This window comes from Phaenicophaeus curvirostris, chromosome 3 (assembly GCF_032191515.1).
Source record: "Phaenicophaeus curvirostris isolate KB17595 chromosome 3, BPBGC_Pcur_1.0, whole genome shotgun sequence".
Lineage (NCBI taxonomy): Eukaryota > Metazoa > Chordata > Aves > Cuculiformes > Cuculidae > Phaenicophaeus > Phaenicophaeus curvirostris.
In genome coordinates, this window is record NC_091394.1 from 35,151,245 (window position 1) to 35,178,711 (window position 27,467).

The following is a 27,467-nucleotide window of genomic DNA, read 5'->3' on the forward strand; positions in this document are numbered from 1 at the left end:
TCTGTGTTTCTGTAGGAGCTGGACAAGAATGAATTCCAGAATGTCTCCCTGCTGCTGAGAAGTATTCAGGTCTATTTAAAAAGTGATCATCACAGAGGAACAAGTTTGTTTATTGAACAAGGACTGGTAGAAAAGATGAGTATAATGCTGTATACAAGTTACTAATGTGGTTTAAGGTTGCTTGCATCAGGAAAAGAACTCCAAGAAGTGGAAGCTAGAGGATAGCTAGTCAGCCACATAGAAACAAAGTATTTCTTTAATATGTTGCGTGAGCTGAGTGGGAAAAAGGTTTACTTTCAGTGCATTGTTGTCAGTACAGTGGCCAACATCATAACTTCAGTTATTACCTGACTTAAAGGGTTTGTGGGTTTTAAGCTGAAAATGGAAGGAGGGGGTGAGTTTTGGTGTATCCCATCTGTGAAATGATGTAGAATTCTAAATACGCTTTAAGGTCTCCAGCAAAATGCAATTTTAGTAATAGAAGTGAGGACTCCTCAGTCCAAAATGTTTAAATCTGTCCTCATAATTGTGCTTTGCAGGGATACAGTTGCTCAAAGTTCCTGTATGGAGAGATTATTAATAAGGTTTCACCAATCTGAGTTCTCTCTTCCAGTGAAGCATAGATTTCTAGTTAGCCATAGGTGTGTGGTGCTATGCAGTATGTTTAATAACATAAAGTACTAAAATAATGACTTTGAAAAAGCTTGATGAGTTTTTAAAACATCACTTCACTGTAAGTTAACATCCTCTAGAAGACTTTATGAGAATTATGATGCTACTAGCACCATGCATTATGTCAAGGAGGTCCTGAGCACCAAGTGGGTGTGAGAGTTGCACTTCTCATGTCCTCCTAGCAGAATTTGAGCTCCTTAATGATGTTTAGCTTTTGGCCCTGCATGTAAGTCTGAAGTTCAAGGGATAAAAAAAAAATCTGTTTGCATCTGTCAGGTTTCCTGTAGATATATCTAGTTTAAGGGTTATTAGCTCTTCTTCCCAGGTTTTAACTAATTCTTTTAACTTTTACTTGGTATCTTGGTTTGAAAGGGCAAGAACTTTTGCGATCATCATTGACACAAATGAGAATAAGTTTCTGATGCCGCTTCTTGAAGACTTCTTTGACTCTGCATTGGTATGTATGCGCATCAAGAAGGCAGAATGATTCCCTTTATTAGATAAGAATGTCATTTTTCACAGAAAAAAAATTTAACATTTTTCTCTTAAAAATGTACTACTTAAGCAGACTTTGTGCTCTAGGACTGAGCCTGGGATGAAGCTCAGGTGGTGGGGATGGGCAGTGCCCAGGAGCCTGCTCTGATGTGGCATTAGGCTGAGGTTTGATGCACCTGGGAGCAACTACTGTGGGGCTGCACAGAGTTGCAGCATTTATACAAGGCCAACTGTTTGTTTTTGCAGAGAAAGCTCTGATGCAGTTTGGTGACCAAAAAAAACCAAAGAACACCCAAAACCAACAACAAAGCCAAACCCAAACTAACCAGCCCCCAAAAACACCCTCCCGCAAGCCCCCCAGACAAACCAACAAATCAACACATGCACATGCAAAAAAAAAAAAAAAAACCAAAAAAACCCCAACCAACCAAACAGCAACAACAACAAAAGCCAAAACAGAAAATCCTAGAAGCTGGTGGCAACATTGAGCTACGCTTTGTTTTTACCACAATGGTTGGGACAGCTTGTTCTTATTGTGTTTGAAACAGCTGATTTACTTTTAAAGAATCATCTGAGCTGCTTGCATGTCTTGTTCAGGTTTCTGTCCTAAATATTCATAACTTCAAAGGTGTTGAAGGCCTAATATGTGAACTTTCAGTAGGAAGAATGCCTTCAGCTTCTTCCCCCATGCTCTCACTTCGTGCGTCGGAATTTATTTCAATACCTATGACATCTTCTGGATCCAGTCAATGTGTCCCTGCCCATGGCAGGAAGTTTGAAACTAAGTGATCTTTAAGGTCCCTTCTAACTCAACCGTTCCGTGATTTTTAGAATACTCAGTAAAAGATATTTGAGCAACCAAAATCAGATCTTTTTATTTCTACACTAACCACACAGAAATTTTATGAAGTATTCTGTAAATTATTTATTTGTCAGAATTTGATTGCCTTTTCTTTCTGGCCATTCTCTTCCATATATTTTGACTGTAGAGGGTGAAGTGTGGTTTTGTGCTGTGGTTTAGTTTTTATTTTATTTTAATTTTCCTCAAGTGGCTTTAACATATGGTATCTAAAGAGTGTTACAATATCTACTACTGTATTGTATAAACATAAAATGTGTTTTTACGTAGGCCCATATGTGTAATCAAAGTGACAATGTGATGCCACAATGTGGGTTTTCCAGGGAACCTGAGGACACTGCGCTATTGACCGTGTCAGAAATCCCCAAGGGAAGTGGGTGCTTCGCTCCCTTTACTCTTCCTGCATAATGCCAATCTGTATGATTGGGGTGACCATATGTGATGTAGCTTTATCGGATGGCACTACCTTTTCCGATAAGGGTGCAGTCATTTTTTCATGCTATTTTAGCCCCTGAAAAGTGTTACAGTGGGGGCATAACCACCTTGGCTTTTTTACTTCTGCTGTTCTTGGCTTGTGGTGTCTTAATGAAGGTTTGCTTTACTTTTTTTCCATCAGCTGATTTGCCAGTGTACTAATGAAGGTCAGTATTTTTCCCCCTTTCATTCCTTGATATCCTGAATCTCCATCTCAGGAGCACACTTCTTAATTTTGCTTAAGCTCTATCCTCTTTCTCCTCTCCCCTTCACCTCTCTATCTCCTCGATCTACTTTCTGCAAAGTTTTCTTTAAATCCTCCTGATAACTTCCCTCCAGTTAATGTCCATTAACATTTCCATTGGAGCATAGATATTTTTACTGTTTGTTTTGAATATGCTGAAAAAAATAATCTAGCTGTGGTATCTTGTTTAAATAGTCAGCATTACATATTCCAGTTGGTCAGAGCATGTGGTGCTTCTGAAAGGACTTGAGACTAGGCAGTCTGCTCGTGCACATCTATTGCTAGTGACTTCAAACATTATTCCTTTCTTGAAGTCAACCACCTCCACAGAGTAAGATGGTAACTCTTTCTGCCATCCTAAGTAAGCAGAGGGAAGTCTGTCTCATTCGTTTCTGCAGCAACAATTTGTCTGTGGCTGCAGCTGGCTGTCCGTTAGGACAGGGGAGCAGGTGCTTTCAGAAAAAGCAAGAATCTGTGTGCCCAGACATTCAGGCTCACAAGTCATAAACCCAAAGAACTACACTTGTGTGCTGGGTAACTTGAGCTTGTTTGTCCTTACAGCTTATTCTAGTAGGAGCAGAACGAGTGTGTTCTGGTTAATATTCTAGTGGTTTGCTTTGCTGACCCTGTCAAAAGGTGTATATTGCAGATTTATCTGTTGCAGTTAGAATGTATCTTCTCCTTTCTGTACCTATTTAAAAAGTTACCCAGAATAGCAGTTAAAATAACTGGAGCATTTTTTTTTTTATAGGCAGGTTACCAGCTCCCTTTCCTGTCTAGGATTAGATGGTAGAAAGCTGTGTTTTCAAATGAATCCCCAGCTGGATTATTTTTATTCTTTCAATACCACAAAGTGGAGTTGTTCCAACCATCTTTTGTATGGAGACCAGCTCATTTCTAGCTGTAAACGTTTTTGAACCATTTTTTCTAGGGAAGAAAGAGCTTGTGAATTCATTTTTACCTGAACTAGGGCATCTAGTGACAGAAGCAAATATTTGCTGCGCTCTGCGGCAGGAGGTAAGACTCCTGCTAGGATAAGAAAATGCAGATGTGTGCACACAGAAGTGTGTAGTTGAATGGAAAAATGTTACTGAATTATTTTCTTTTTTTTTTTTCCTTGCCCCTTCTTCTATGGGGGGGGAAAGGCTTTGAGAACTCTCAACTCTATACTTGATGGTGTTCCACGGGAGGAGAGAAAGAGATTTCCTCTGTCTGAAGATATGTGCTCGCTCACGTGAGTGGTTTTCCTTCCAAATCCTGTAGCTGTACACTTTCTTCCCTGTGATAAGAGTTAAAGTTATTTCCACTTTAACTCATTGCATTCTGTTCTTTCAGGAAAGACCTTGCAAAAACTATACTGGTGGTTGGTGGTAAGAATTATTTAAGTGGTTATTCTTATGAATCTTGGTTTCTCCAGCTTTACTTCATCTGCTTACTTATTATAGATGAATTATAATTTAAATTACTTCCTTGTCAAGAGTTGGTTTTTGGAAAGGAAAATCAGATGTTACTTTAAGAAAATATTAATAAAAAATTGTTAGATGCAACTATATTCTTTCTGGTTAGTGTTAGTAATTTGTATTGACTAATAAGGAAAGATTAACTGATGTATATGGGAAGGTAATTAGATCACCTTTACATGTTCACAAGCTAATGCTGGCTTGTAGTCTTTAAAAAATAAATTTTAACAACTTGGCCACAGTGGGGACAAACTTTACTTAACATTTATAGCCTATTGACTGAAGCATTTCTCCTAGCAAAAACGCTTTATAGACTGTTACTGTGGTATGTGAAATGTAACTTGATCATAGTGAGTTAGTGATGAGGCTTTGCTCTTGTTTCCTCCCTGATCCCCTAGAACACCGATACACATGTGTTGTGCTTAGCAGTGCTCTGCACCTCAATCTTGCTGAGCTAGGAAGAGCTGAGGATGTCTGGAGCTAACATTTAGCTGTGGTCCTTTGCTGTTTTCCTAGGTGAAACTGAAGCTAGCCGAGTGGTACAATTGTATAGTATGTTAGTTCAAGAATGGCAATGCTATAACCCTCTTTTATGCCTGGCGGGTGGATATTTATCCTGTGCTTACTTTTACCATGTAGATTATGACCTTCAGGTTGCCCTTTCAGAAGCACTTTGTAGGTTAATGACAAAAAAATGGAGGGATGACCTTGTTCACCACTGGTTTGAAGATAGCTATCTTGCTGAAGCTTTCAAAGAGATCAAGGATAGAGAATTTGAGACGGTAAGGGTCTTTGTTTTGAAAACAACATACTTGACAACTTTGTATAGGGGCTAGTTTGGACTGAGTTCAGCCAGCATGTCCTTGTAAGAAGTCCCTACTTAAAAAAAATCAGTAGTTCCTACTGATTTTGTGAATGCATAAAGTTATTCAGCTAGCTGTGGATGATGCTTTTTTTAAATCCGGCAACTATAAAATGGCATATCGTTAAAATACGTTGTTTTACTTCTCGAGCATAAGTTACTGCTTGTTTGTGTTATGTTTGGAGGCTTGTAGGCCACAAGTTGTGTCAAGCCATTTGTAGCAACTTGAGTGTTTCTTCCCCAGTGGCCTTTACATCACACGGGCTAGTTTAAAGCTTGTAACTGGAGTAGAGGTTACACAATCCAATAGAATAACTCTTTGCAAAGGAAGAGTAGCCTGTTTTTTAATAAGATGTCATTTGTCTTGAAGGACTGCAGAAAATTTCTTAACCGGCTAAATGAAAGGCTTGGGAATAGTGGAAGAAGGTAAGCTGTGAACCAACAGACTAAACTGGTGCTCTCAGTACTGCAGAGAGGAAAAGCTAGGATTATAAAGTGACTTGGGTTATGTTACTAAAAGAAGTATTATTTATGTCACCTGAATGATTAAGTTCTTAAAGATTTTGCTCATTTTAATGGTGGTTCTATTGAAAGCAGAATCAATGAAGACGATGCATCACGTAAAATATTCTGCAAGCTTCTCCAAGCTTAATTTACTTCTAGGAATTTATTAACTTTTTTTTTCCTTTTTTTTTTTGAAGAATAAGATTAGTAACTAATCTTAATGATTTGACCTTTTATTAAGTTGGACTCTGATGCTGTATGTCATGTGAAGTCTGCTTTTCTTCCAGAGTCTATTCACTTCCTTGCATATCTGCTTTTGCGGACATGAATGAGGTAAAAGTCCTTAACGCTGTGATATCTTCCCTACAGTGTTACTGCTGTTAAAATGTTTCTTCCTGTGATATGTTTTTTTTTTTTTTTTCATGGAAGGGCTTAATTTTCTGGAGTGTAAAGTGTAACCTTCTAGTCTAGTTGGGAAGTTTGTTTGTTTGTTGCTTAGCTCTCAGCTTACTGCTGCTGACTTTGCTTTTGTATCAGCCAAATGATAGAGGCAGCACTTACCTTCATGGTGATGACAGAAGAGAGATCTCTAAAAAGAAACAGGACGACAGGAATACTGATTCCTGCAGCAGAGCTGCTCCCAGACTGCCAGAAAACAAGATTAGCCTAATGCCTGGGTAGGAGAGGTCACAGTCACAGTTATAGATCTGGCAGGTTCCTTTACTGGCCTTCAAGTAAAGGTGTTTGTGGCACAATTCCTGACAGTTGTATCAAATAAAAAAAAAAGTCAATGGAAGTTAGTTGTCACTGCTTTTGTTCATTTCAAGTGCTCAGAAACACAAAACTTTCACAGACTTTCCTGCCACAAACACGTGAGCAGTATACTGGCATATTGTGTACACCCTTACGTAGGGCAACTTTTTTCGGCGTTGCCTTGATAAAGAAAACGCAGAATGAGATAGTAGTTATGGGGTTTTCTTTCTGTGAACAGTAGTGCTGCTATTGTGCTTCCATAGGTGAGGAAGCCGTCGGATGAGAGGCTGGAGGAGTTCTGGATTGACTTCAACACCGGCAGCCAGAGTGTGACGTTCTATGTAGACAGTGATGAGGTAACGGCAAAGCCCAGACAGCCTCGGGTTTAGCTGTCTAACAGAGCAGGCACACGCTCAGCCCTTCTGATGTGGCAACTTTTGTTTTCAAAGGGTGCTCTTTGGGACTCTGTGAAGTTGTCGAAAGAAGCAGTCAGCAGTTACAGCCTGAAGGGTAAGGTTGTCTGACTAGTGTTATCCTCTTATTGCCTGTGGGCCCACAAGATGTGGGACCAACCTAGAATCTCACCATCACGAGAATTCCTGTGTCTTCCACCCCCACAACCTCCATCCCCCCATCCCCCCGCCGTTGTGCTCATTGGTTGCACCAACTCTATTGGACTGTCTGAGCCCTTCTAACACAATAACCTACCTTTGCTGCTCAAGAAGAAGTTGAGGGGGTCGTTTCATAGATATGCTAGAGAATAGCATAATCATCTAGATCCATTGAGAAAGAATTGACTGAACAGTGTAATTGGAAATGTATGGGTAAGACATGAGAGTCTGGCTTGAAAAACCCCAAACACTTACCTAAGTATTTTAGGAGTAACATACTGAATGTCTTGCTCTAAAACAAAATTAACTGTCTGTTTTTATACAGAGAGTGATGGAGAAAATATTGTTAAAATTTATATGAAGATTCCAGCTGCTTTTAACCAAACAGAAGCAACAAAAATAAAAATATCTTTCAGTGCTGAGTTTGACATTTTAAGTATACTTAAAAAGGTCCTGGGAGATGAAAAAATGATGGTAAGCTCTTAGTGTATGTGGATGGTTTTTTTTTTTCCTTTCTAAGGTATATTTTATTTGATATACAATAGGAAAAAACATTCAGTGGTGGTTGGGGGGTTCTTTGTCTGTTTATTACATATTTGTCTTCCCTTTGAGGATTTGTGACTTGCTGTATAGATGTTTTCAGCTTTTTCCTGGAAGAGAGATTAGAGACTTTAGGAAAGAAATTTCAAGAGACTCAAATTTATGGTTTAGAAATGGAAATGTGTTTGTTAACCAATTCAGTGTAATGTTACTTTTCCTGAGTTCATGAGGTAGGAAATAGTCTGACATTTAAATGCATAACGTGACATGTAAGCATGTTCTTACGTTAGTTCAAAGTGTTGTTTTGCACAGATGAGCAAACTGGGAGCCTGGAGAAGAGGAAGGGGGTGCTGCAAATCACAAATATTAGATTGACTATGTAGATAATACTTCTAGATTAAAAAGAGAATACTCTTAAAACCATATTTTTTATAAGCTAATGTAAAAACATGGGGGTTTGTGCACTTTTTCATAAATGTTAATATGGTTTGTTGTTTATATTCATGCTTTGTCCATAGATATTGGAGTGGGCAGAAAACTTTATGTGGCAGTAAGTAGTTACAGTATCGTGGCTGCCACTTATGCTTGCAGGAGCTGAGAGATTTTTGAATGGTTGGTTCAACTAGCATCCAATGAGTTGTCAGTGATTTGTGGCTGATGATTAACAACTTTTGCTATTAAGTTACTTTTGCTATTAAGTGCCTGAGTTTACTAGATGAAGAGTCTATGTTTTTTAATGTCACTTTTGCATATGATTAATTCATATCAACAGATAAATGTGGAAGAAGAGGAGTCTGTCCATGCTGGGAAGCAAACAAGGCAGAATGAAGCAGGTGGGTTTTTAATTATTTTATTTCATGAAATTTAAGTTGTTCAATTTGAATATTAGTATCCTCAGTTGTAGCCTACAGCTTGCAGTTGACCACGTTTGAAAAAAGCAGCACCTCCATCCTCTATTGTCCTTATCTCATGAGTTTGGTAACTGGTATTCATGGTAAATGCTGAGTCCCCCTAGCCTGGGGAGTGAGGATGGGGCACCATGGCCATGTGCTGCCGAGATTGCACGAGCAGGGGAACCACTCACAGTGCTGAATAGATGCACTGGCAGGTAGCTGTCAAGGCACATCTCAGCTGTTGGCTGATTTCTGATGTGCTAAGTGTGTAGCAGTGTTTCTCCACTTGCTCTTTGCTTGCCCCTTCCTGGTTTCACTGTGCCATGTATGTGCCAATGAGAGACATCCTGCAGGAAGGGGCAGTGACATTTCTGTGTCTATGGAAGCATAAGTCCTCTGACAGAGTAGCGCTTCCAACTTGGCATTTAACGTGCACTTATGCACAGTGGATGCACGTGTGGTGATGCAGCCTCTACCTAGGCTTCCTGCAGGGAGGTGACTTCTGTTTCTTTTCAATAGTGTTACATGATAGAAAAAGGTGTACTTGGGCCTTGTTACCCCACACAGAGCAGATGATGCCCTGTAGATTTTGGGGGCTGTTATGGAATTTCAGCTAGGGGAGCAGAAATGCTTACCCACAGTCGCTGTATGCAGAGAGAGATAAGCAACAGCACAGGTCTCCTCTTCAGGAGGTGACATGCTGCCGTGTGGGGGGACATTGTAGGCATTGCCATGAATACCTCCTGCCATAGGGCTGTTTGTTTGCCCTAAATACAAATGTAGCTGTGTGCCTTCTGGCAGGAAAAGATATTAGCTGGACCCAGAATAGCCTTTATTTACATCTCCTTACCAGCCTACTGTCAATGCTTTGAATTTCTTTGAATTTGTCTCATTGAATTTTCTGTAATCAAATGGTGTCATTTCCATACTGCCAATGAATATCTCCAGTATGTCTACTTCTAAGCTCGTTGGGCTGAGTTTAATTTTGTTTCAAGTATGATAGATGTCGAGGGAACACAGAGTTTAAAGTACAGGTGTGATGCTTGGGTACCCAACCCAAGATGGAAGTCCAAGCCCAGCATTTGTCCAAGGGGTAGAGAAAGTTGCCCCCTCCTTTTCCTCTACACTGCTCTGAAGTTCTTCTCTAAATATCCACCAAGGCTGTGACCCAGATTTTTACAAAAAACTGCTGAGAAAAGTAAGAGGCCAGCATGATGGAAAAATGTTTGTAAACATGTAATGCTTCCTGGGCTCAACTTCAGTATCAAATTATTTAGGAGGTAGCTTTTTCTCTATATGGTCTTTTCTCTTTGAAGGCTGGGATATGCCCTTGCTGCAAAATTGGCTGTACTTATTATTTTTTTTTTTAGCGATCATTTTTTTGTGTGGGTTATTTCTTGGTGTAACTTACTTAAAGACCTGGAAAGATCTGTTAAGACAATACACTTACAACTCTTTCTAGTGTTACACTAAGCATCTCAGAAAAGGAATCACAAGTTTGAAGAGCCTTTAGGTTAGATAGCATTCTTTCAGTACATGTGTTAAAAGCAAATTTCTACTTTGCTTTTAGTTACTGTGCATTTCAAGTTCCTTCAAGGTAAGTATCCCAAAGAGCTACTTCCAGCTCTGGATACCTGAGACAGTAACTTCTGCAGTAGTGCCTCCCATTTCCTCCTAGTTGCAGCCCAAAATGAGCTAGGATTGAAGTCCTTCAGATTATGGAGGTGCAGGTGAAGGAGAAGTTCCTTCAGTAGTGTCTACTGTGAAGGATACACAGAAGTACAAAGCATGCATTACTACTTGGAGAATCTAGGAGTGCGAAGGGCAAAAGGTAGTTTATTTTCAGTGAAACAGCTTTTGCAGTGGTCTGTAGAGATTCAATGCAAGGAAACAGGTGGTAGAAGGTCTTTCTGGTCTGTTGCTTAAGCCAGACACAGAGGGTCACTCCATCTTTTGCAGAGCTAAGAGTCAAGGTAGTCAAGCTTATAAACTTCTACATCTTCATTCAGTATGAGGGGCTTAGAAATGGGTAGACTCAAGATGCGGTTAATTTAGCATTGCAGATCTGCACTAGGTAATTTGTGATTTGTTTTTTTTTTTTTAATTAAACATGAACTAGAGATGTTTCTGCCTAATAAGTTGTACTGTTATGCTTTTATGCAACTGTGTGAGAACAGAAAGAGAGGAGTGTGTATTCAGTGACTGTAATGACGTTCTCTCACTGTTGCTGTTCTGCAGTGATATCAGAGTCCAGTGACCCACAGAGGAGGAAAGATCCTTCAAACTCTGAAAACATGGAAGCTCTATCAGGCAGTTTAGCGTCTCAGCAGAACCAGCAGTTAACAGACACTGTAACAGTAAGTGATTGGCGTATGGTGAAACAGCCCTTATGCCTCTCTTCCTCCCTCCTCAAGCCTGCTTTTTTATAGGTGTGGTTAAACCTGTTTTCAAAGAAAACTAGTTTGTACCCAGGTCAGACAATGTTTTCAGACTTCACCTAATATGGGTGGGAAGTCAGTCTGAACCCTTGCCTCCAGAGCTGTACTTCTGGCAAAACTGCTTTAAAATGCAGAAGATGTTTTACTCCCACTTATAACGAGATAGTGAGAAGCTGATAGTATGTAGCCCCTTACATGCAACCTAAAATGTTTTTATGTGGCTAATGATGAATCTCTCATGCAGCTTTTGCTGTAGGTTAGCAGTGAAATTCTGTTACTTAAACTCTGTTTCTTTATTGGTCATATGCATGCTCTGTTCATGGTTTCATGTCTCTGAGCAGGACGTGGTTAACTCTGATGTCACCATGATTACAATGAGTCAGCAGACTGATGTGGAAGATGCTAACCAAGGCTCAGGTCAGGCATGACTCCCTTCAGTTTCCTAAGTCCAACCCAGTTGTCACCCAGGTGACATGGTGAAGAGCCTGCTTTTGTGGGCCTTACAGAAAAAGCAGCTAGTGTTTAGTAATAGCTCCAGAGGGTGAAACTGTAGTTTCCTTGCCTCCTTCAGCAAAAAAATCCACAACTCCGTCTCCTGGGGCAAAAGTTAAGCCTAGGTAAGTATTTCGGACAAAACCTTGAATTGTTTGTTTGGGGTTTTTTTCCTGGATTTGCTTTTTTTTTTGTTTTCCATTCTGTGGTGTTTTAATGCCTGTCAGTGAGATTTATTCCATCAATTATTAAATGGAAAAAACATTCTCTTTTGCCATCCTGGCTAGCAAGGCTGATTGCCCAGAGTTACAGCACTTTGGAGCTGCAGAATGGGGATGTTTGATTACTGGCTTGAATGCTACTTTGACTTTACTCTCTCATCAATTTAATCTGAAACAATATGAACATGCAATTTTATTAGAGTTTAATTTCAGCTGTGTAACTGGAGCTTACGAGATATGTAGCTGTCTGTAATGAGGGCTGTGACTTTTGTGAAAACGCATGTGAATTTGAGTTCACCTTGTGTTACTTATACCCTTTTTCAGTACTTTTCAGGACAATGTTTCTTATAGTTAATGAGTTGGACTTTTGTAGAGCTACTATGCATGTTTGAAACCATTGATTTGATGCTAATAGGTGCAACTTCTTATTACCTCACAAACTGATATTTTGGGCTTTAAATGAACAGCCTTTCAGCACTACATTCCCCTCATGTGTCCCTTTGTCCCCAGTGAGAAGTCCCTAGAAGAAGAATCTATGAAGGGGTCAACACCAAAGGTATGTTTGCCTTGGAGCCTGAGTGAGGAGACATGAGGCAGGGAAGAGATGCTCTTATGTTGTGGAAGCAACAACTGCCAACCTCATTCTAATGCAGTCCAACCAAGTAATTTGAACGAGTTTATTCAGTGTACATATCCCTTGGCGGTGCTGTGCCTGTGTCCAGGAGCACAGCATGTGGGAACCAGCTTGGCTCTGTGTGGAACACATTCACATGTCACAAGACCCATGTGCAGTCTGCAAGTGCAAAGATTTACTTTCTGAAGGGAAGCGAGTCTTGGAAACTTAAAGATGTGTTTATTCATTTTTGTACCTGACCCTCCAGTGCTGGATTGTCTCTGTACTCCTGGCGTAGGAGCTTGCAACCTGCATACCTTAGCCAATAACTGGGAGTCATCTGTAGTTGCATTCCTTTAGGTAACTTGAGCACTTAAACTTCTGTTAATGCATCTAGGTACATAAAAAATACATATGCATTGCACAAGAGAAATTGGATTTCCAAAGCTATAACTTTAATTTGGAATGGGTACTTAGTTTGTATAAGAAATAATGTTTTAGAGTTGTTCTTGGGTTTATGTTTCTAGGTACTAGGTTTAGATTTTAAGTATTTTTAAACTGACAGTTCAAAGGTTTCGTAATACTTGTCCACTGCACAATGAAATCAAAGCTTCTGAACTACCTTCTCTATCCTCACCCCCTTCACTCCCCAATTTCAGCTCCAGGACTCCCGTAATTTCTGGTAGGAAAGAACAGCAGGGAATGGAGATGGATGATTGTTGTGATAGGAGGAATGATGTTTACTGGCATTCCTAGTTTCTGCTTTAAACAGGCTCTAGGGTAAGAACATGACTTTGCATATCACAGTTTCAGATCCTGTAACCATTTTCTTTTCAGAAGGATGCTACCCGGGGAAAGAGAAACAGAAAAACAGGTTTGACCAAGCAGAGGACTGAAGGCAGGTATGACATACAAGCCCTTTGCCTGTGCAGGGACTAGGGTACCAGATGAATTTAGACTATTTCTAGCACCAGTGGAGGCAGGGGGTGCCTGTTGGGGTGGGCTATGTGAACAGAACAGAGAGCAAAACCAGCAGGAGAGTATCAAAGTCATAACCTGTGGGTCCTCAAAGCAATAAAGATTTCAGAAGCTAATTCTAGTCTTCCAAAAATGCTGTTACCTTCTGTGATACTATGCCATGCTGGCTTTACCATTTTTTCCTCTGCCAGCTGTAGTCCCTCTAGTGAGTTATGAGTGGTAGCTTCATTCACAGGTACTGAAGCTTTTTGGGATATTGTTCCAGATTTTTGACAATCTGTGTCCTAGAGTTTCAAGACAGGCTTTCTCCATTTGTTCCCTTCCCTCACTCTCATGTGTTAGCCTGCCTGCATTCAAAACTAGTGGCACTGTGGGCAGAAGCACTCAAGGGTTTGAGGACTACAGGCAGTGTGCGGCACTAGAAGCCTGTCTTGCTGCACTCTCCTGAGCTCTCTGCCAGGTGTTGTGTGCAGTCAATGTCTGCTGCTGGAAAGGGGAGCAAACTAACTCTAGGCGAGCATTTCTGCTGTGGTTCTGGCTGTTGCAGGGATTCCTTGGGTGTTCAGCTTCAGTCTAATACCTCTTAGCTTAAAAAACCACAGAATGTTTAGACGATTGATTTTTTTTTTGTTTTGTTTGGATTGCTTGTAGGTAAAATTGGGGAAAATTAATGCAGAATTTCATCATTATTACAGGCTCTGGCTTTTAAGATCAAATGACTGGATGCCGCAAATACTGGTTGTGAAACAGAAGTGTAGAGGGAGAAAAGTTCTTTGTTCTGTCGTTCTGCTCCCTCTAGTGCTTCATCTGAAAAGGAGCGTTTTTTTTCCCTTCTGGGAGCTTTAAAGAGAAAAGCTCAGTTCTTCTGTTTTCCTGTTTCCCTATTAAGAAGGGGAGCGTGTACTGTATGTTGAGCAATAACTGTAGGATTTTTTTTTTAGTAGTTACGATTTAGAGAAAGAAATAAAGGTTATTTTTAAAAGTTGAAAGACAAGAAAACAAAACCTACATGCATACAGAGACATGATTAGAATTTTCAAAAGGGATATAAATGGATTGTTTTCTCTTAAGTATGTCTGAAATTATAATTTCATTAATAGTTGTTCTACCATCTACAGTTATTGGTAATGTGGGAACAAAATATCAACTACATGAGAAGGGACCGACTAACGTGCTTATCTTCTGAATGTTTCTCTTAACTCTTACACTTTCTCCCGAGTGTAAATTTTTAATTTTAAGACAGACAACAACCAGGTTTTTTTTAGAAGCTGAGAAAACAGCTTTTTTTAGACGTATAAAATATTTGAATATTTACTGTATAGCAGAGCTCATGATTTCCACCCTGCCCTCCCTTTTTATGCCCTATTTTCTCAGGGAAGTTCTAGAGGGAGATTCTTTGCGATTGTATGTCACTGCCACATAAATGTTGTCTTGTAGGAAGGAAATCTATGACTTTGAAAACTCAGACTCTGCAAGTCATGAAAAGGTAAAGTCATGGCAGAAGCTATTAGGAGATGTACTAAGGTCCTAGCTCAGCAGCTAAGAACAGTAACTTGAAGCAGGGGATATCTCGTACGGCAGGAACGCAGTTAAGATGGATGCACTGTTATAGCAAAGCAGACAACTGGTAATCTGAGGTTCCTGTATTTCTGTACTGTGCGATACATGGAAATGTTTTTTTTGAGTGGGGAGAGTGCTCATCACTTCTTGAATCTTGTGGGTGGGTATTGTGTGATAAAACATAGGAATCTGAGCGATTGCTTGAGCGAGGCTGTGTGAACTTCAGTTTTGTGATTGACGTTCAAGTTTTGTTTGCATTTTGCCAAATATTGAAAGCAAATTGCTTTCTGTTTATACTCCTTTATACCAGAAGAGGCTGAAATCCATCTCAAGCCATGCTTAGCATATTGAGAATCCCTAGTTAAAGCCAGTCATTGCAAAACTTTTGTTGGAAATTCAACTTGACTTATATTTTGCAGACTGTTAGAGAATTTAAATGAAAACTAGTCACTCTGCTTTGCAACTTTACCAGTGTGGGTTTCCCCAGGAAGCTGAAAATTAGCTCCTGATGGCTACCTCTATAAGAAACCCTTTGGCTTTCAGCCTTTTCCCTGGTGAAGGTACCGTTACTGCTGCCTGTTAATACAGAGACGGTGGGTGCTTAACCAAACGTCCCCAAATGTCTGTTATAACCAGACACTGTCCAGTCCTTGCTACTGCCACTGGGTGTCAGCATAAACCCCTGCTTCATGGTACCCTGCCCAGTATTCTAGCAGCCCTGTCGAAAAGCAGTACGGGTGCTGTGCATACTGGTAGTGGTGTTAGTGCTTAAAATCGCGTTTCTTATGACGCTCTTGCTTAAAATCAGCATTATTCATAAAGCAAAGAAAAGAGAAAGCAACGCCATTTAAAATGATAAATGTTTTTCTGTTATAATTTATGATGCTATTTCAAATTACAAATCCCACTCCATTAAAAGGTTGATTTTCCATACTGGATTTGTAATCCGTTCCTTCTTTAGCCCTCTTGAATCCAAATATGTTTTCATTTTGTGGATTATTTTACTGAGTAATTGAACTTTGAGGCAAATACCTGCTTCTGTTTTAGGTTGCTGAAGCCAAAGAAAAGATTCTTGGCCAAAAAGTTTCTTCGCAAAATCAGAGGTAGAGGATTATACATGCACCATTTATGAACTTTTTACTGTGTGAAAGAGGAATGAATTGTCTCAGTTAAACTGTTTTGGGATCAAAAAGGCTGTGTGGTGTGGTGTTTCTAATAAAGTAGTTCCTTTCATAGCTGCCACGCTGTCTGTGAAAGCTATCGGCGCTAATATTTAAACAGTACACGAGAATCTAAGTTACTAGAGAGAATAACTCATGTTCACTCTGGCAATAACAAGATTAACTCTTAAGCATCCTTATTCCCTAATCATATGCCTAAATGACTGACTTAATTTTGAGAAAATGCTTAAAGCCTCCACCTTCCCTTGGCCTTCTCCAGCTACAGCAAGCTGCCAGGGGCTTGCCACCTCTCAGTACGTAGCCTAACCTTTCTTTTAAAGGGTGCTGAATTTCAGGTATCTCTGATTTGCTACTTTCAGAAAACAACCAATGATGAGAAACTTAGCTAATAACTGTGCATTAATAGTTAGGTCCTCCTGCTGTTAAGAAGCCCTGCCATTGCTATTTGGCTATGCACCTTCTGCTCTACTGCGATGTGCTGTTGCAGCATCTGCTCATCTAATTCAGGTATTTATGGGTTATTTAGCAGCAACCAAGGAACGGAAAACAAGGAGGAGGAATCAAACAAGGAGGAGGAATCAAACAAGAAGGAGGAATCAAACAAGCTTGAGAGAAGGCTGGTAGGTCATGTCATCTTTGTTTGTTCTGTGTATTCACCTGTACAAATTTGTTGCACCCTTAAAAAGGCTGAAGTTTAAGGCTTGTCCAGCTTGGGGTGGAGCAATATGATGAGCCTGACAGCCTCGAAATGGCCTTCTTGTTGTTACAAAAAGCAGGGTTTACCAGGACTGCCAGACCAATGAGTGAATGTCTGTGTTCAGTTTTTTTTCCTTACTGTGCTCTTGGCTGCAACTTGGGCATTCCAAGCCTTTCCTCCTTGTGAAAGCGATTTAATCTGAATGCAGGAAGGAAGGGGAGATGAGGACAGAGGATGCTGTAAAACCTGAGTTTGCAAAGGGCAAGCACCCGCCTCTTAGCGTGTTTATGCTGCTGGTTTGATAGTTAACCGTTGCTATTTTGGCAGATTTCACAACTTAAAATACCTCAGGTCTTGCACTGCAGGGAGGAAGAAACAGAATAATCTAGTAGTAAATAAAGGGAAGCAGCTGGGGAGGTTCTGTGGGGACAGAGGGAGCTGATGGAGCCGGACTTATTCTTAATAGTGTCTTTAGTCCAGTTACAGGAAACATCTTTTCTCTGAAAGCAACAATGAAACAAGCCCTGGTCAGAGTGAGAAGAGCTGGATCCTTGACTCTCAGAAACAGTCACTGCCAAAATCTCTTGACTATACCAGAAAAAGACAGAGAGTGAGAAGGAGATTAAAAGGTAAGCTTGGTCCCTGTTGATGCTTTGCTATGTGTGGCACACGATACTGAAGATAAGGAAAAGGCTCATGATGATTTGAGATGAAGGATTTGGCTGAGTCCTGAACTGAGTAGGCAAGAACAGGCTCTCGAGGCCAGCAGTGCCCTGTGGTGGAGGCGCATTGTGCACTCTTGTGCTTGAAGAACTAGAGTCCCATCCCCTTCCCTTCAGTTAAAGTACTGGAATTTTAATATCCAGGTAGAAACTGGGCATGAAAATGTCTCTGTGGGTGCAGCCCTCTGTGTAAAGGAGCTGAAGAGCCCATGGGTGCTGAGCTGATGGCTCTGTCGGTGCTCTTGAATGCAAGAGGATGATGATCTCTCTGGAACTGCTATACTTCCTCCCTACAGTATTCTGTTCTTTGTCTCTCCAGAAATACAGTTCATGTGGCGAGTAAACCATGAAAACCTCTGCAATTTAGAGACCATGGCACCCTGATCCTCTGTTTATATACTGACTGACCGAATGTCCTCTGATTTACAGAAGGAGACCTGATAACCTCTGGATGGCTTAGGCCTAAACAGCTAACATTCCCCATGGCCATTCCCCATGCCTGTGCCACCTTCCAGGACCTCCAAATTCAAACTAACTTGTACTGAAAGAGTTGGAATATTTCTGTCCATCGCATGGAAGATAAGCCTCGCTTGGGTAGCTGTTACTTTCTGTAGGGATGAAAAAGCAGAAAAAAGTTGAGGAAGAAGTTATGCTTTATACTGTGTCTCCCTGGGAATTGTTCTCACTCCATTGCCAGGCTGTGTACCCCAGCAGGGGCTTGGGGACCATCAGATGAGCTGCTGAGCCTGCCTCTTTTTTGGTAGCTGCTCTAGATACAGTGAGTTGCATACATTTGCATTGTTTAACAGCTTTGTTAGAAAGGGGATTTGAAGCTTAATACAAGCGCTGTGAAATTTTTCTCTTGTAGACACTTAAAAATCTAAATTCAAAACAAGATTTTCTAGCTGTGATTCAAGCCTTAACTGGGTAAGGCATGCAGTTACATTGTCAGTAACCAGCTAAGCTTTTTTCCCCACAGTGCTTCCCATGTCTTCTGCAAGTAGCAGCAGTGATTACGAGAAAAAGAAGGTAAGGAGGGATGTCCCCTTTAGGTGTCTCAGATGTAAAAACATATGCAAAATGTTTACAAATGAGTTGAATTAACTAAGTTCATATTATTTAACTTATCAAATATTCTGATGGGCAAATCTTCCTACTAAATGTTGCTGAGACAGTGCTGGTCTGCTAGAGGCTGGGGAAACATGGCGCTTTTAGGAACGCACATGAAACTTCAAAGAAACAACCACGTGAGCCCTAAACAAGTTGTCGTAAAACTGCAATATTTTCCTGTGATAAATGGAAAATTGGGCAGGAATTGATATGCTTGGTGTGACATCTGACTTGGCTGACACAAGTGTTACTCCAACAGGAATGAATTCAGCTTTAGAGGGTGTGTCAAGAGCTAGAGGGTACCTACCCAAATACCTGCAGAAATCTCAGTTGGGTCCTACCAGATTGTGTCCCTATGATGTCCTCTGCCCTGTCCTGCTAGGCAATGCCTTGGGAAAGTTAATGTTCTCCTCTGTGTTTTGCTGGCAATTTTCAGGGCTTTTATTTCAAGTCCTATGCTCACTCCAACCAGTAGTTGCATTAAAAGCTTTTCTTTTTGCTCTTGACTAAAATGCTTTTATTCTGCTTATGAAAGGCCTCATCCACTATACAACTGTAATGGCTAAGGGAGAACTTATGCATACATTGAACTTCAGGGCATAGATCTTCAGTGTTGGAAAGCGCCGCTAGTATGTTAGGTGTATTTCAAATGTATCTCTGCCCTTCGTGTGTTTAAAAACCAAACCAAAGAAACAACCTCTTTCCCCCTCAAAAAACCAAACAAACCAACCCACCCACCTACTTCTGTAGTAATGTTTAAATAAGATATGTGGACGTGGCTTTCTATTAACAGGGAGCACCAAGGCAAAAAGCTCAAAAAGAGATGCTAAGGAAAAGTAGTATATCCAGCTCCAAGACAGAGGACTTACCTGCAGTGAATCATGCTGGTATTTTTTTTTTAATCATCTTTGCACATTAGAAAAGTTGTTCTCTGTGTGTGTGTGTGCGCTTTTTGCGTGTGGTGTGTAATATTTTTTAATTTTTGCCCTTTTCATGCTTTTTTCATGTGTTCTGCCTTGTGGTATTTCTTGCAATGGCTATGAAGGCTGAGTGTTGTTTGTAGATACCCTCTTGAGCTGGGAGAACGTTAGCTGCAGAGGTGAAGGAATGAAATTCACTCGCAGCTTAGAAGTTATATAGTCTCTGAACTGTGTGTAAACTGTTACGTTTTCTTTGCATGAAGAGACAGAGGAGGTTGGTGTTTTCTTTTTTTCTACATATGTCATTAAATTGAGATTTCTAGTCAACACAGGATTCAATCTCTTGCCTATACCATTTGGCTGATACCTTATGCAGATGAAATGTCCTCAGAGGAGCTTGAATGGGGTCCACTAGCACTTGATGCCTCTGCCAAGGACTATTCCAATGATGAGGAGAAGGTCACACAGGTGCAGTATGCAGCACTTGAATTCCTTCTAGTTTACTGTCAGGCTACTTACCTAAAATCAATGCATCACGTCACTTTGCTTCCTATAACTAGACAAGCCCAGACAGCTTGCCTGTAGTGCATGGTGAGTACCTTCTTATTGTGTTTTCTTTCTTCCCTTAGAGTCTTCCTGACGTATCTAGCAACTTGGCAAGAGAAGAAAGTTCTAAGCGGAAGGACGCAGGTTTGCTCATCTCAATAATAGGGCAGAGCTGTTTAAAAAGTAGAAAGGCATGTTGATGGAATTGCCATTTTTCTTTCAAAGACAAGTAGGCACTGACATTTTTGGTATTTGAAGGATACTTCTTGCATGAGATCTTCCACTTCTCTGTTCTGTATATTATGATAGACTCCAGTAGGATGCCTTTATATGCATTCCTGAGTTCATCACTAACTCTTAAATCCTGTTCTTGATTATGGGGAAACTACTAGTGTAGTTAAGAGAGTTATTATATGAAATAAGTGAAAGTAGTAGTTCAGACGAATTTTTAATGGCTTGAAAGTGCAGGGCAACTTCATTTTAAAAAATAAACATCTCTGAAAATTGTTGGTTTTCTTATACCTAAGAATATAGACATAAACCCTTATAAGTATTTGGTATATGATGATCTCTATTACTGCTATAGGGTTTTTTTAGGTAAGTGGTACTTAAGGAGATTTTTTAATGAAACAGAACTTGCACAATCTGATTCAAAACTGCAACACGGTTCCTTTGTGACTGGAAACAGCTAAACTTCAAGAACGTCAAGCAGAAATAGGCTATGTTCATCCTAATATTCCTGATGCTGATATAGATCTGAGAGAGACTGTCTTAAAGCTGTTGTTGACTATGAACAGAGTCACTGTAGCTTTCGTCTCAGATAAGGGCACGCCTTTTCTTTTTTTTGTTTTGTGAGCTAGCTACATTAGCATTTCCAATATGTCTCTTACCTGTCTAGCGTTTGCAGAATATGCCTTCACTGCACCAATACATCTGCTTAATGTTGGGGGAAGATATGTGCTCAGGACGTAATTTTTATCACTGCTTACTGTACAGCCTTATACTAGGAGAGGGGTTGATACCATGTGAAGCAGAAATTAAGGTTATGTTCAGAAAATTCAGATATGATCTGTTGTTTCATTTGAATACTTGCTCTGTGAACCCTAAATCTACTTCAGCGTGCTCCTTGTGGCTCAGCTGTCCCTTTTGTCATCCAGTGTGCTCCACCACCTTCCTGCTTTCTGCCCTATGAAGGCTTCAGAGAGGTGGTTGGTCAGACAGCTTGGTGAGCTCAGAAAACAGTGAGACAAAGGGATGATTTTTTTGGCAAGTTTTCCTTAAAGTATGAGCTGCAGCCTCTCTCACTGTGTCCCTGAGGGTTTTCCTGTATTAAAAGTAATTGTATGGCAACTCTAGTTGCAGAACTATGGTTCTAGAAGCTGCAGAAAAGGCAGCTGTTATGGCAGTGATGTTACAATTGTTTTTTCTCTCTCTCGTATGTATTTGTGCAATTTTTTTTAAAAGCAACAGCTCAAATTAACTCAGGAACGAATGAGCATAAACAGATTGCGAGAATGGGCTGGAAAAGAGAAGGGGAAAAAAACAGACAAGAGTTTTCTCTCTGGTTAGCATAGTGGGCCAAGAAATTGAGTTGTCTTTAAGGTGAAGATACAGTAGTTTTCCGGTTATCTACATGACAGTAGGTAATCTAGGTGACCACTTTTGTTAGGGAAGAAACTTGCTGTGAAGTATTGTACTGTCCTGTAAGTTTATGCCAGACCATAAAATAAAATTACATGCTTTTCTGCAGGATTGGTAATTCCAGTGGTGGTTTTCGCTTGAGTAGCAGTAGGAACTGCCATGTACCTCATGCAAAAAAACCCAGATCTGTTCTGAAACATTTTCTCTTCTCCTTCCAGATATATTGAGTGGCACTATCATAAAAAAGCCTAAATTTTCCAGTGGGGAAACAAATAATTTGTCCTCTGACACTTCCTATAAACCAAGCAAACCTCTTGATTCAGTAGAGAAGGAAATGGAGCTCCAAACAGGTAAAGTCAGGTCAGCAGTTAAGGTGGAATGTATAAATGCTTTCAGCTTTTCTTTTTTTGATGGTAGAAATCAGTCATGTAGAAGCTTGAAAAGCGATATCTGTAGGGAGGATATCTTTTCCAAAAGTCAAAAGGCATGTATTGGTGCACTGCCACCTGTGTAGAGGTGTGAGTAAGGAAATTCAGGTCCTCTATCCACAATCCACTTGGGAAGCCATTCAGTGATGTCCGCACTTCATAGTCTTTCTGAATAGTAATTTTCCAGAGCAATAAAAAAAAAGAAACTGAAAAAAGCATGCAGATAATGGACAAAGTAACTGCAAAACATGGCTAACTCTGAACAGAAGCAGGGGTAGGTTTTCTTGGCAGTCAAGAATAATACAGGAAAACACTGGCCTAACTCTTTCTTTGTGCTGTGCTTTTGCCTCATTACCTGCAGATATATTGCTCTCTGTTTTCTTAGTATCATGTCTCTTCTTGCATTCTGCTTTTTAATTAGTCTTTCTTGATGCATTTTGTGGCAATTTTCCTTCCTACTTGTGACTTATAGAAAAGCAAATCTCAAATTCCAGTTCTTCAACAAACGGTTGTTCACGTGAACAACTAACCCTCCTTTAGCAGGAGGGCTTATGTTTTCCAGCATGGTACTAACTGGGCATACGCTTCCTCTTAGGTCAGGAAATGCATGATAGTGTGGATGATGCGTTTTCTTCCAAGATGCTGCGTGAAGACTTCACTGAATCTGGGGTGATTACTGCATTTGAGAGCTTTATTGGTCAACTAAAGAAATTGTTCTGGGTAATGTGCAGTCTCTTAACATGTGCATAGTGTGTGGTGTTTTCTCATAGTGCATGAAATTACCTCTATCACCAGGGGAGTTGGTGCAAATATCTGTCTGTGTTTTGTGCGCAAGAGCAGGGTTTTGGTTGCAGCATCTGTTAGCCTGGGGCTCTTAGAAATATTTTGCATAACCTGTATGCTCTGCAAAGTATTACAGAAATGCATAAAGGAAGTTTTAATTTTTTCTTTTTTTTAAATTTTTTTTGTCTTATTTGTATGTTGGAACATCAGATTTGGTTAGGCATTTCAAATGCTTTCCTCAGAGGGAAGGCATCAAAGGTTTTTGAAATGTATTCCAATGTAGTGGCTGTAGGTCATTGTTCTCATGGGCACATCTGAAATACAGTAACTCCATCTTGGAGAACAGAGCAGTTTCACTGTGATGTAAGACTGCAACTTTTTCATAAGGTAAACCAAAGCAATACAGGCTTCCCCCATTGACTAGAATACGTGTAGATCCATAAGGACGTGCTGGTATCTGAAATTAACGGTATCTGGAAGTGCTGGTTGCACAAGTTGTAGTATATAAGCTGTGTATTCTTGGTTCACTCAACTGTACAGATGTACTTGAGATGCAGTGTAAGAAAACAAGTGCTACTGTTGATTTAGCCACAAAAAGTAATGTGGGCATTAAATAAAGTTTATTATGAGAGGACAGTATCTGAAAGTCTTGTAGCATTTAAAAGCTTTGAACAAAGCAGATGCTGCAGAGCAGACATATTGGATCAGCACATTGTATTGTGCAATCGTGATTATTTTTTTTAAGCTTATGGTAGGTGTTCACACTAAACTTACAGCACTAAGCCCTTGAATCAAGCTTGGAAGTGGTTGCACTTACAAGTCAGCTATGATTTAAAATGTGCACAGATTGCTTCAGATCAGCATTAAAACAATGCTAACGGAGACCTATTTTTGTGCAGTTAAGTATGATGGACTGTGGGTTCTCTTCTTTGCTGGCTGGATAGCATGACCTGAAGCTGCATGGGTCATACACAGGTGTGTTGGCATAACTAGTCAGACTAAACGAAAAAAGTTCATTTTTGCAGTACCCTGCCTATGTGTCATCAAACTTCAGTTTAAATTTAACTTAGGATGATTTCTGCTAAGATGAAGGGCAGCTTACTGAGGGATTTACATTCCAGGGAAAGGCTTTGCAAACTAGACTTCTGAGTTTTGGCTTAGGCCATTGACCATCCCTAATGGTGTGTCCTCTTGCTAGTCCCGGTACCAAAGGATGGAGACCAGTGCAGAGAATGCTCTGAGGACTTCCGAGAAGAATGTGTCTACCCTGCTGAACCAGATACACGAGTGCAGGTAAGTTGTCTGCTGCTGGTTGAAAACAGCTTCAGCTTTTTGTAAGTTCTGATTGATATGAAAAGCAATGCCTCTTTGTAAGCAAACCTGACAGTAAGCCACTGTACTTCTGGTTCGTAAGGCAAAACAGCTTTTGAGTCTTGCTTTTCTGTAGCAGAGTTTTGTAAGTGTAGCTTCTGTGACTTATCCTGCTTCTCTTTTAAGAGGAGAGAAGATGGATTAACTAAAGCAAAACAAGCTTGAGTTAGGAGTAGCTGATGATGCAGTCCTTAGACCATCTTCTGCTTGTCATCAGTGTTTAAAAATCCTTGTTAAACTTAGTAGGTTCTGGTTTTACTTTTTTTTAAGAAAGAAGCCGGAGTCCAATTTAATTAATGAAATGGAGGAGAAGAAAATTGAGGGGCATATTATAGACTCATTTCTGTATATTGTTTCCATGTGCATGAACTAAGTGTCAGCTAGTGTCAGTGGACTCTGCTGGGACTCACAATACGGGACATTAAGAAGGTCCTTTTGCTTTACAGGTTTTCACGTTTATATTTGTAATATTTATGTATTTGTTGCATGCAAATCACAAGCACAGCCACCAATATGATTGCCTATCAGGCCTCTGTATATACTGTACATTTGGTTTGCAAGATTTAGATTATGTGTACTATTAAATAATCTTTAAAGTACAAAATCCCTGGTATCAAAAGGATATCTATGAGCAGAATTTGCTTGTTGTTAAAGTTAATGGGGAAGTTTGTGTTCCAAAAAACAAAATCAAGGAATGATTTTGGGGTGGAAAATACTTGATGCTGATGAACTGCTACCGTGCTTTGATGTTATTGACTAAGCAATCTGGAGCCAACCAGAGCTACAGGATAGCAGGAACAGAGCTGTGCCAAATCTGTCCTACCCCAGAAGGGTAGTTTCTAAAGTCACCATCAGATGAAGACTTGGTATCCCACTTCCAAGGGAAAGGTGGCAAACACAATCGAATGTGTCGCTAGTTAAGGTTTAGAAATCACTGGCATCATGTGGTAACACTGTACATGTGTATCAAACCCATGATAGGAAAACCCATCAAAGGTTTTGTGCCAAAATGCTCTCTTCAGCTTGGGAAATCTCTGCTGAAATTCCTGGAGGCTGGGAGACTATGCAGAGCAAGTATTGCACTGGGAACCACGTTGCACCTTCAGCCCTGGGCCTCAGTTACTGGCTGCCATTTTAGACGGCTATGTAGCTAAAGTCATCTTCAGTGTGACCTGGTACAGCTATTCATGTGCTCTGTGAGGAACCTGAGAACAAAACTGCCTCATGTATTTCAGCAAGGATGTTTGCTTCTGCCTAAAGGCAGGTTTGGTGCTCAAGGGGTTGTCATCTTTCTGCTACTGCACCTTGAAGTGCCTAACTCGTTTGTTTTCCACCACTAGGCTGAATAAGCTGGAGGCCTTCCACAAGATTGTTGTTGAAGAGCTTGCCAGTCTTGAGAAGGAAACCCAAATGCTGACAAACATGGAAAAAGATGCAGTGGTTTGTATGACTTTTCGTGTGCCACCCCATGGAGCTACCCCTACCCAAATAATGGGAATAATTCAAATAATTTCTTTGGGGCTCTTTTTAGGACTTCTGGAACGTGCAGTTGCTCAAACTGAATTCTTTCTGCAACCAGCAAAAGCAAAGGTACGTCTCCACCACCCGTCCTGCATGCTCACGATTTCTAATGATCAGAGGACACGAGTTAGGATGATGGCATTCTAGATGGTGTATTGGGAAGCGTTCTAATGCCAGTATGGCATCTCTACTTGGTGTCCATTGATGGAGCTTTCACTACCTCGTAAGGGTTTTGAATTGGGACTAAGGTGCAATGAGGGACTCTGCATGGGAAGCTGTGTGACACCTGTACCAGAATCTGGAACAAGGTGTACTCTTTGGTCATATCTGTAAGGGGCAGAGGAGGTGGAAGGAGGCAATCATTTCCTATATAAAAGATGCTGTTGGTGCAAATGCTGGGCAAAAATCTGTGAAAGGGATAATGCTCATGTTCATTTTTATTGGTAAATATATCAGTTCAACTTTCATCAGTACGCGCTAATGCTTTGTAGGCAAACTAGCCAAGCTCACTTTTCTTCCAGAATTAATTCTGACTCAGCCCTGGGTGAAACAGCAAGTGTTGCAGATACTTTCCAGAATACAACGGTACGTGTAGTAAGTGAGCAGCTCTGTCCACGTGGTGGACTCTGAGCTGCAGCCTGACTGATAACTGTTGAAAATGAGAAAATGAAACTTAAGTCATGGGATGGGAAACCTTTGGTTAGCTGATCTGTGGGGCTTCTTGTTTGTGAGACCCCTGGTCCTGATGCATGGAAAGCATTGAGGAAGTGATGTTTGCCCTGCTATGGGCACTTGCCTAAGAGAGAAGGTAAGGTCAAAGACGATCAGGTAGTGATGTTTCTCCTGGGTTCATATCTCAGGGATTCCTTCATCCAGAGTCTGGTTTCTGTTGTAGTTAGTAATCCTTAATGAGTTCTCTTCTGTCACTTTGTCCTACTTGCCCTTGGAGTTGTGCATCCTTGATATCCTGTGGTGAGGAGCTTTGCAACCTAACATCATGTTGCATGCTTTCTTTCATCTGCATTTTGTATCTGGCAACATCTAGCCTTAATGCCCCCAAATTTGATTTCAGAAAAACAGGTTTATTCATTTACCTTGTATCCCAGGAATCTGCTTAAATTCCTAAACTCTTCAGAGCCTAATCACTAGCTTATGCACTTGTTTTAATTTGTAGATTAAGCTGAATACTCTAACTTTGATACACTGCTTAGTTTCCATCTTGTCTACTCCGTGAGATCTGTATATTTTTGCTGCTGTTGCTGTTATGCTTTTTAAAAGCAGGCCTGAGGAGTTTTGTGGCTTAGCATTCCTGCAATAAGACTGATGGACTACTCTAGGTGCGCTTCCATGTGTTTGCACTGCACGGGGCTAAAGAAAGCTACCTGTGTTGAAGGAACAACCATGACTGTGGTTACTACAGTAAACTGGGCCTGGGATTTTTGGAAAAGGTGCTTAAAAACCAGGGTCCTGTTTCTTTCAGCTCTGAAAGCTGGAATACTGAGCCTTTCTATAGAGAAAATTTTCCATTATGAATGCTCAGTTGTTTCTTTTACCAGAGGTGCTCCTGATGGACTCCTTTAAAGATGGCCTGAGTTGAGGAAGGAGCAGTCGTATCATATGGGAGCTACTTATCCTGCAGCTCCTTGTTCCAGGGTGGGTGATTGAGAATTTAAAGCTGAATCTGAATGTGCCACTAGGATCTCTAGAGTTTTGTTCCTTAAGCAATGAATGTTTGTATAAACTTCTGAAATTATTTTTATTATCATCTTTTTTCTTCTCTGCAGTATGAACTCCCGATGAAGAAAGCAGCAGAAAATGACGTGGTCAATGTTCCTTCTGACTAGCAAACCTGTGAATTCAGTAAAGCTCATAACATTT

At 40.4% G+C, this 27,467-nt stretch overlaps 1 protein-coding gene across 1 annotated transcript; it reads left to right on the forward strand.

The window, feature by feature from the left end:
- Nucleotides 1-1,093: 1,093 nt before the first annotated feature.
- Nucleotides 1,094-27,467, forward strand: SYCP2L (synaptonemal complex protein 2 like). The gene is given in 32 exon segments (XM_069853086.1): nt 1,094-1,129; nt 2,643-2,667; nt 3,676-3,761; nt 3,890-3,978; nt 4,080-4,114; nt 4,844-4,986; nt 5,437-5,492; nt 5,858-5,903; nt 6,587-6,679; nt 6,773-6,833; nt 7,260-7,408; nt 8,247-8,307; nt 10,606-10,718; nt 11,147-11,216; nt 11,377-11,422; nt 12,029-12,074; nt 12,945-13,033; nt 14,547-14,595; nt 15,717-15,788; nt 16,423-16,470; nt 17,023-17,176; nt 18,249-18,298; nt 19,173-19,266; nt 19,676-19,767; nt 19,929-19,989; nt 21,705-21,836; nt 22,510-22,634; nt 23,896-23,990; nt 25,409-25,508; nt 25,600-25,658; nt 26,111-26,174; nt 27,374-27,467. Coding segments are annotated over 32 exon segments (2,499 nt in total). The 3' UTR covers nt 27,434-27,467.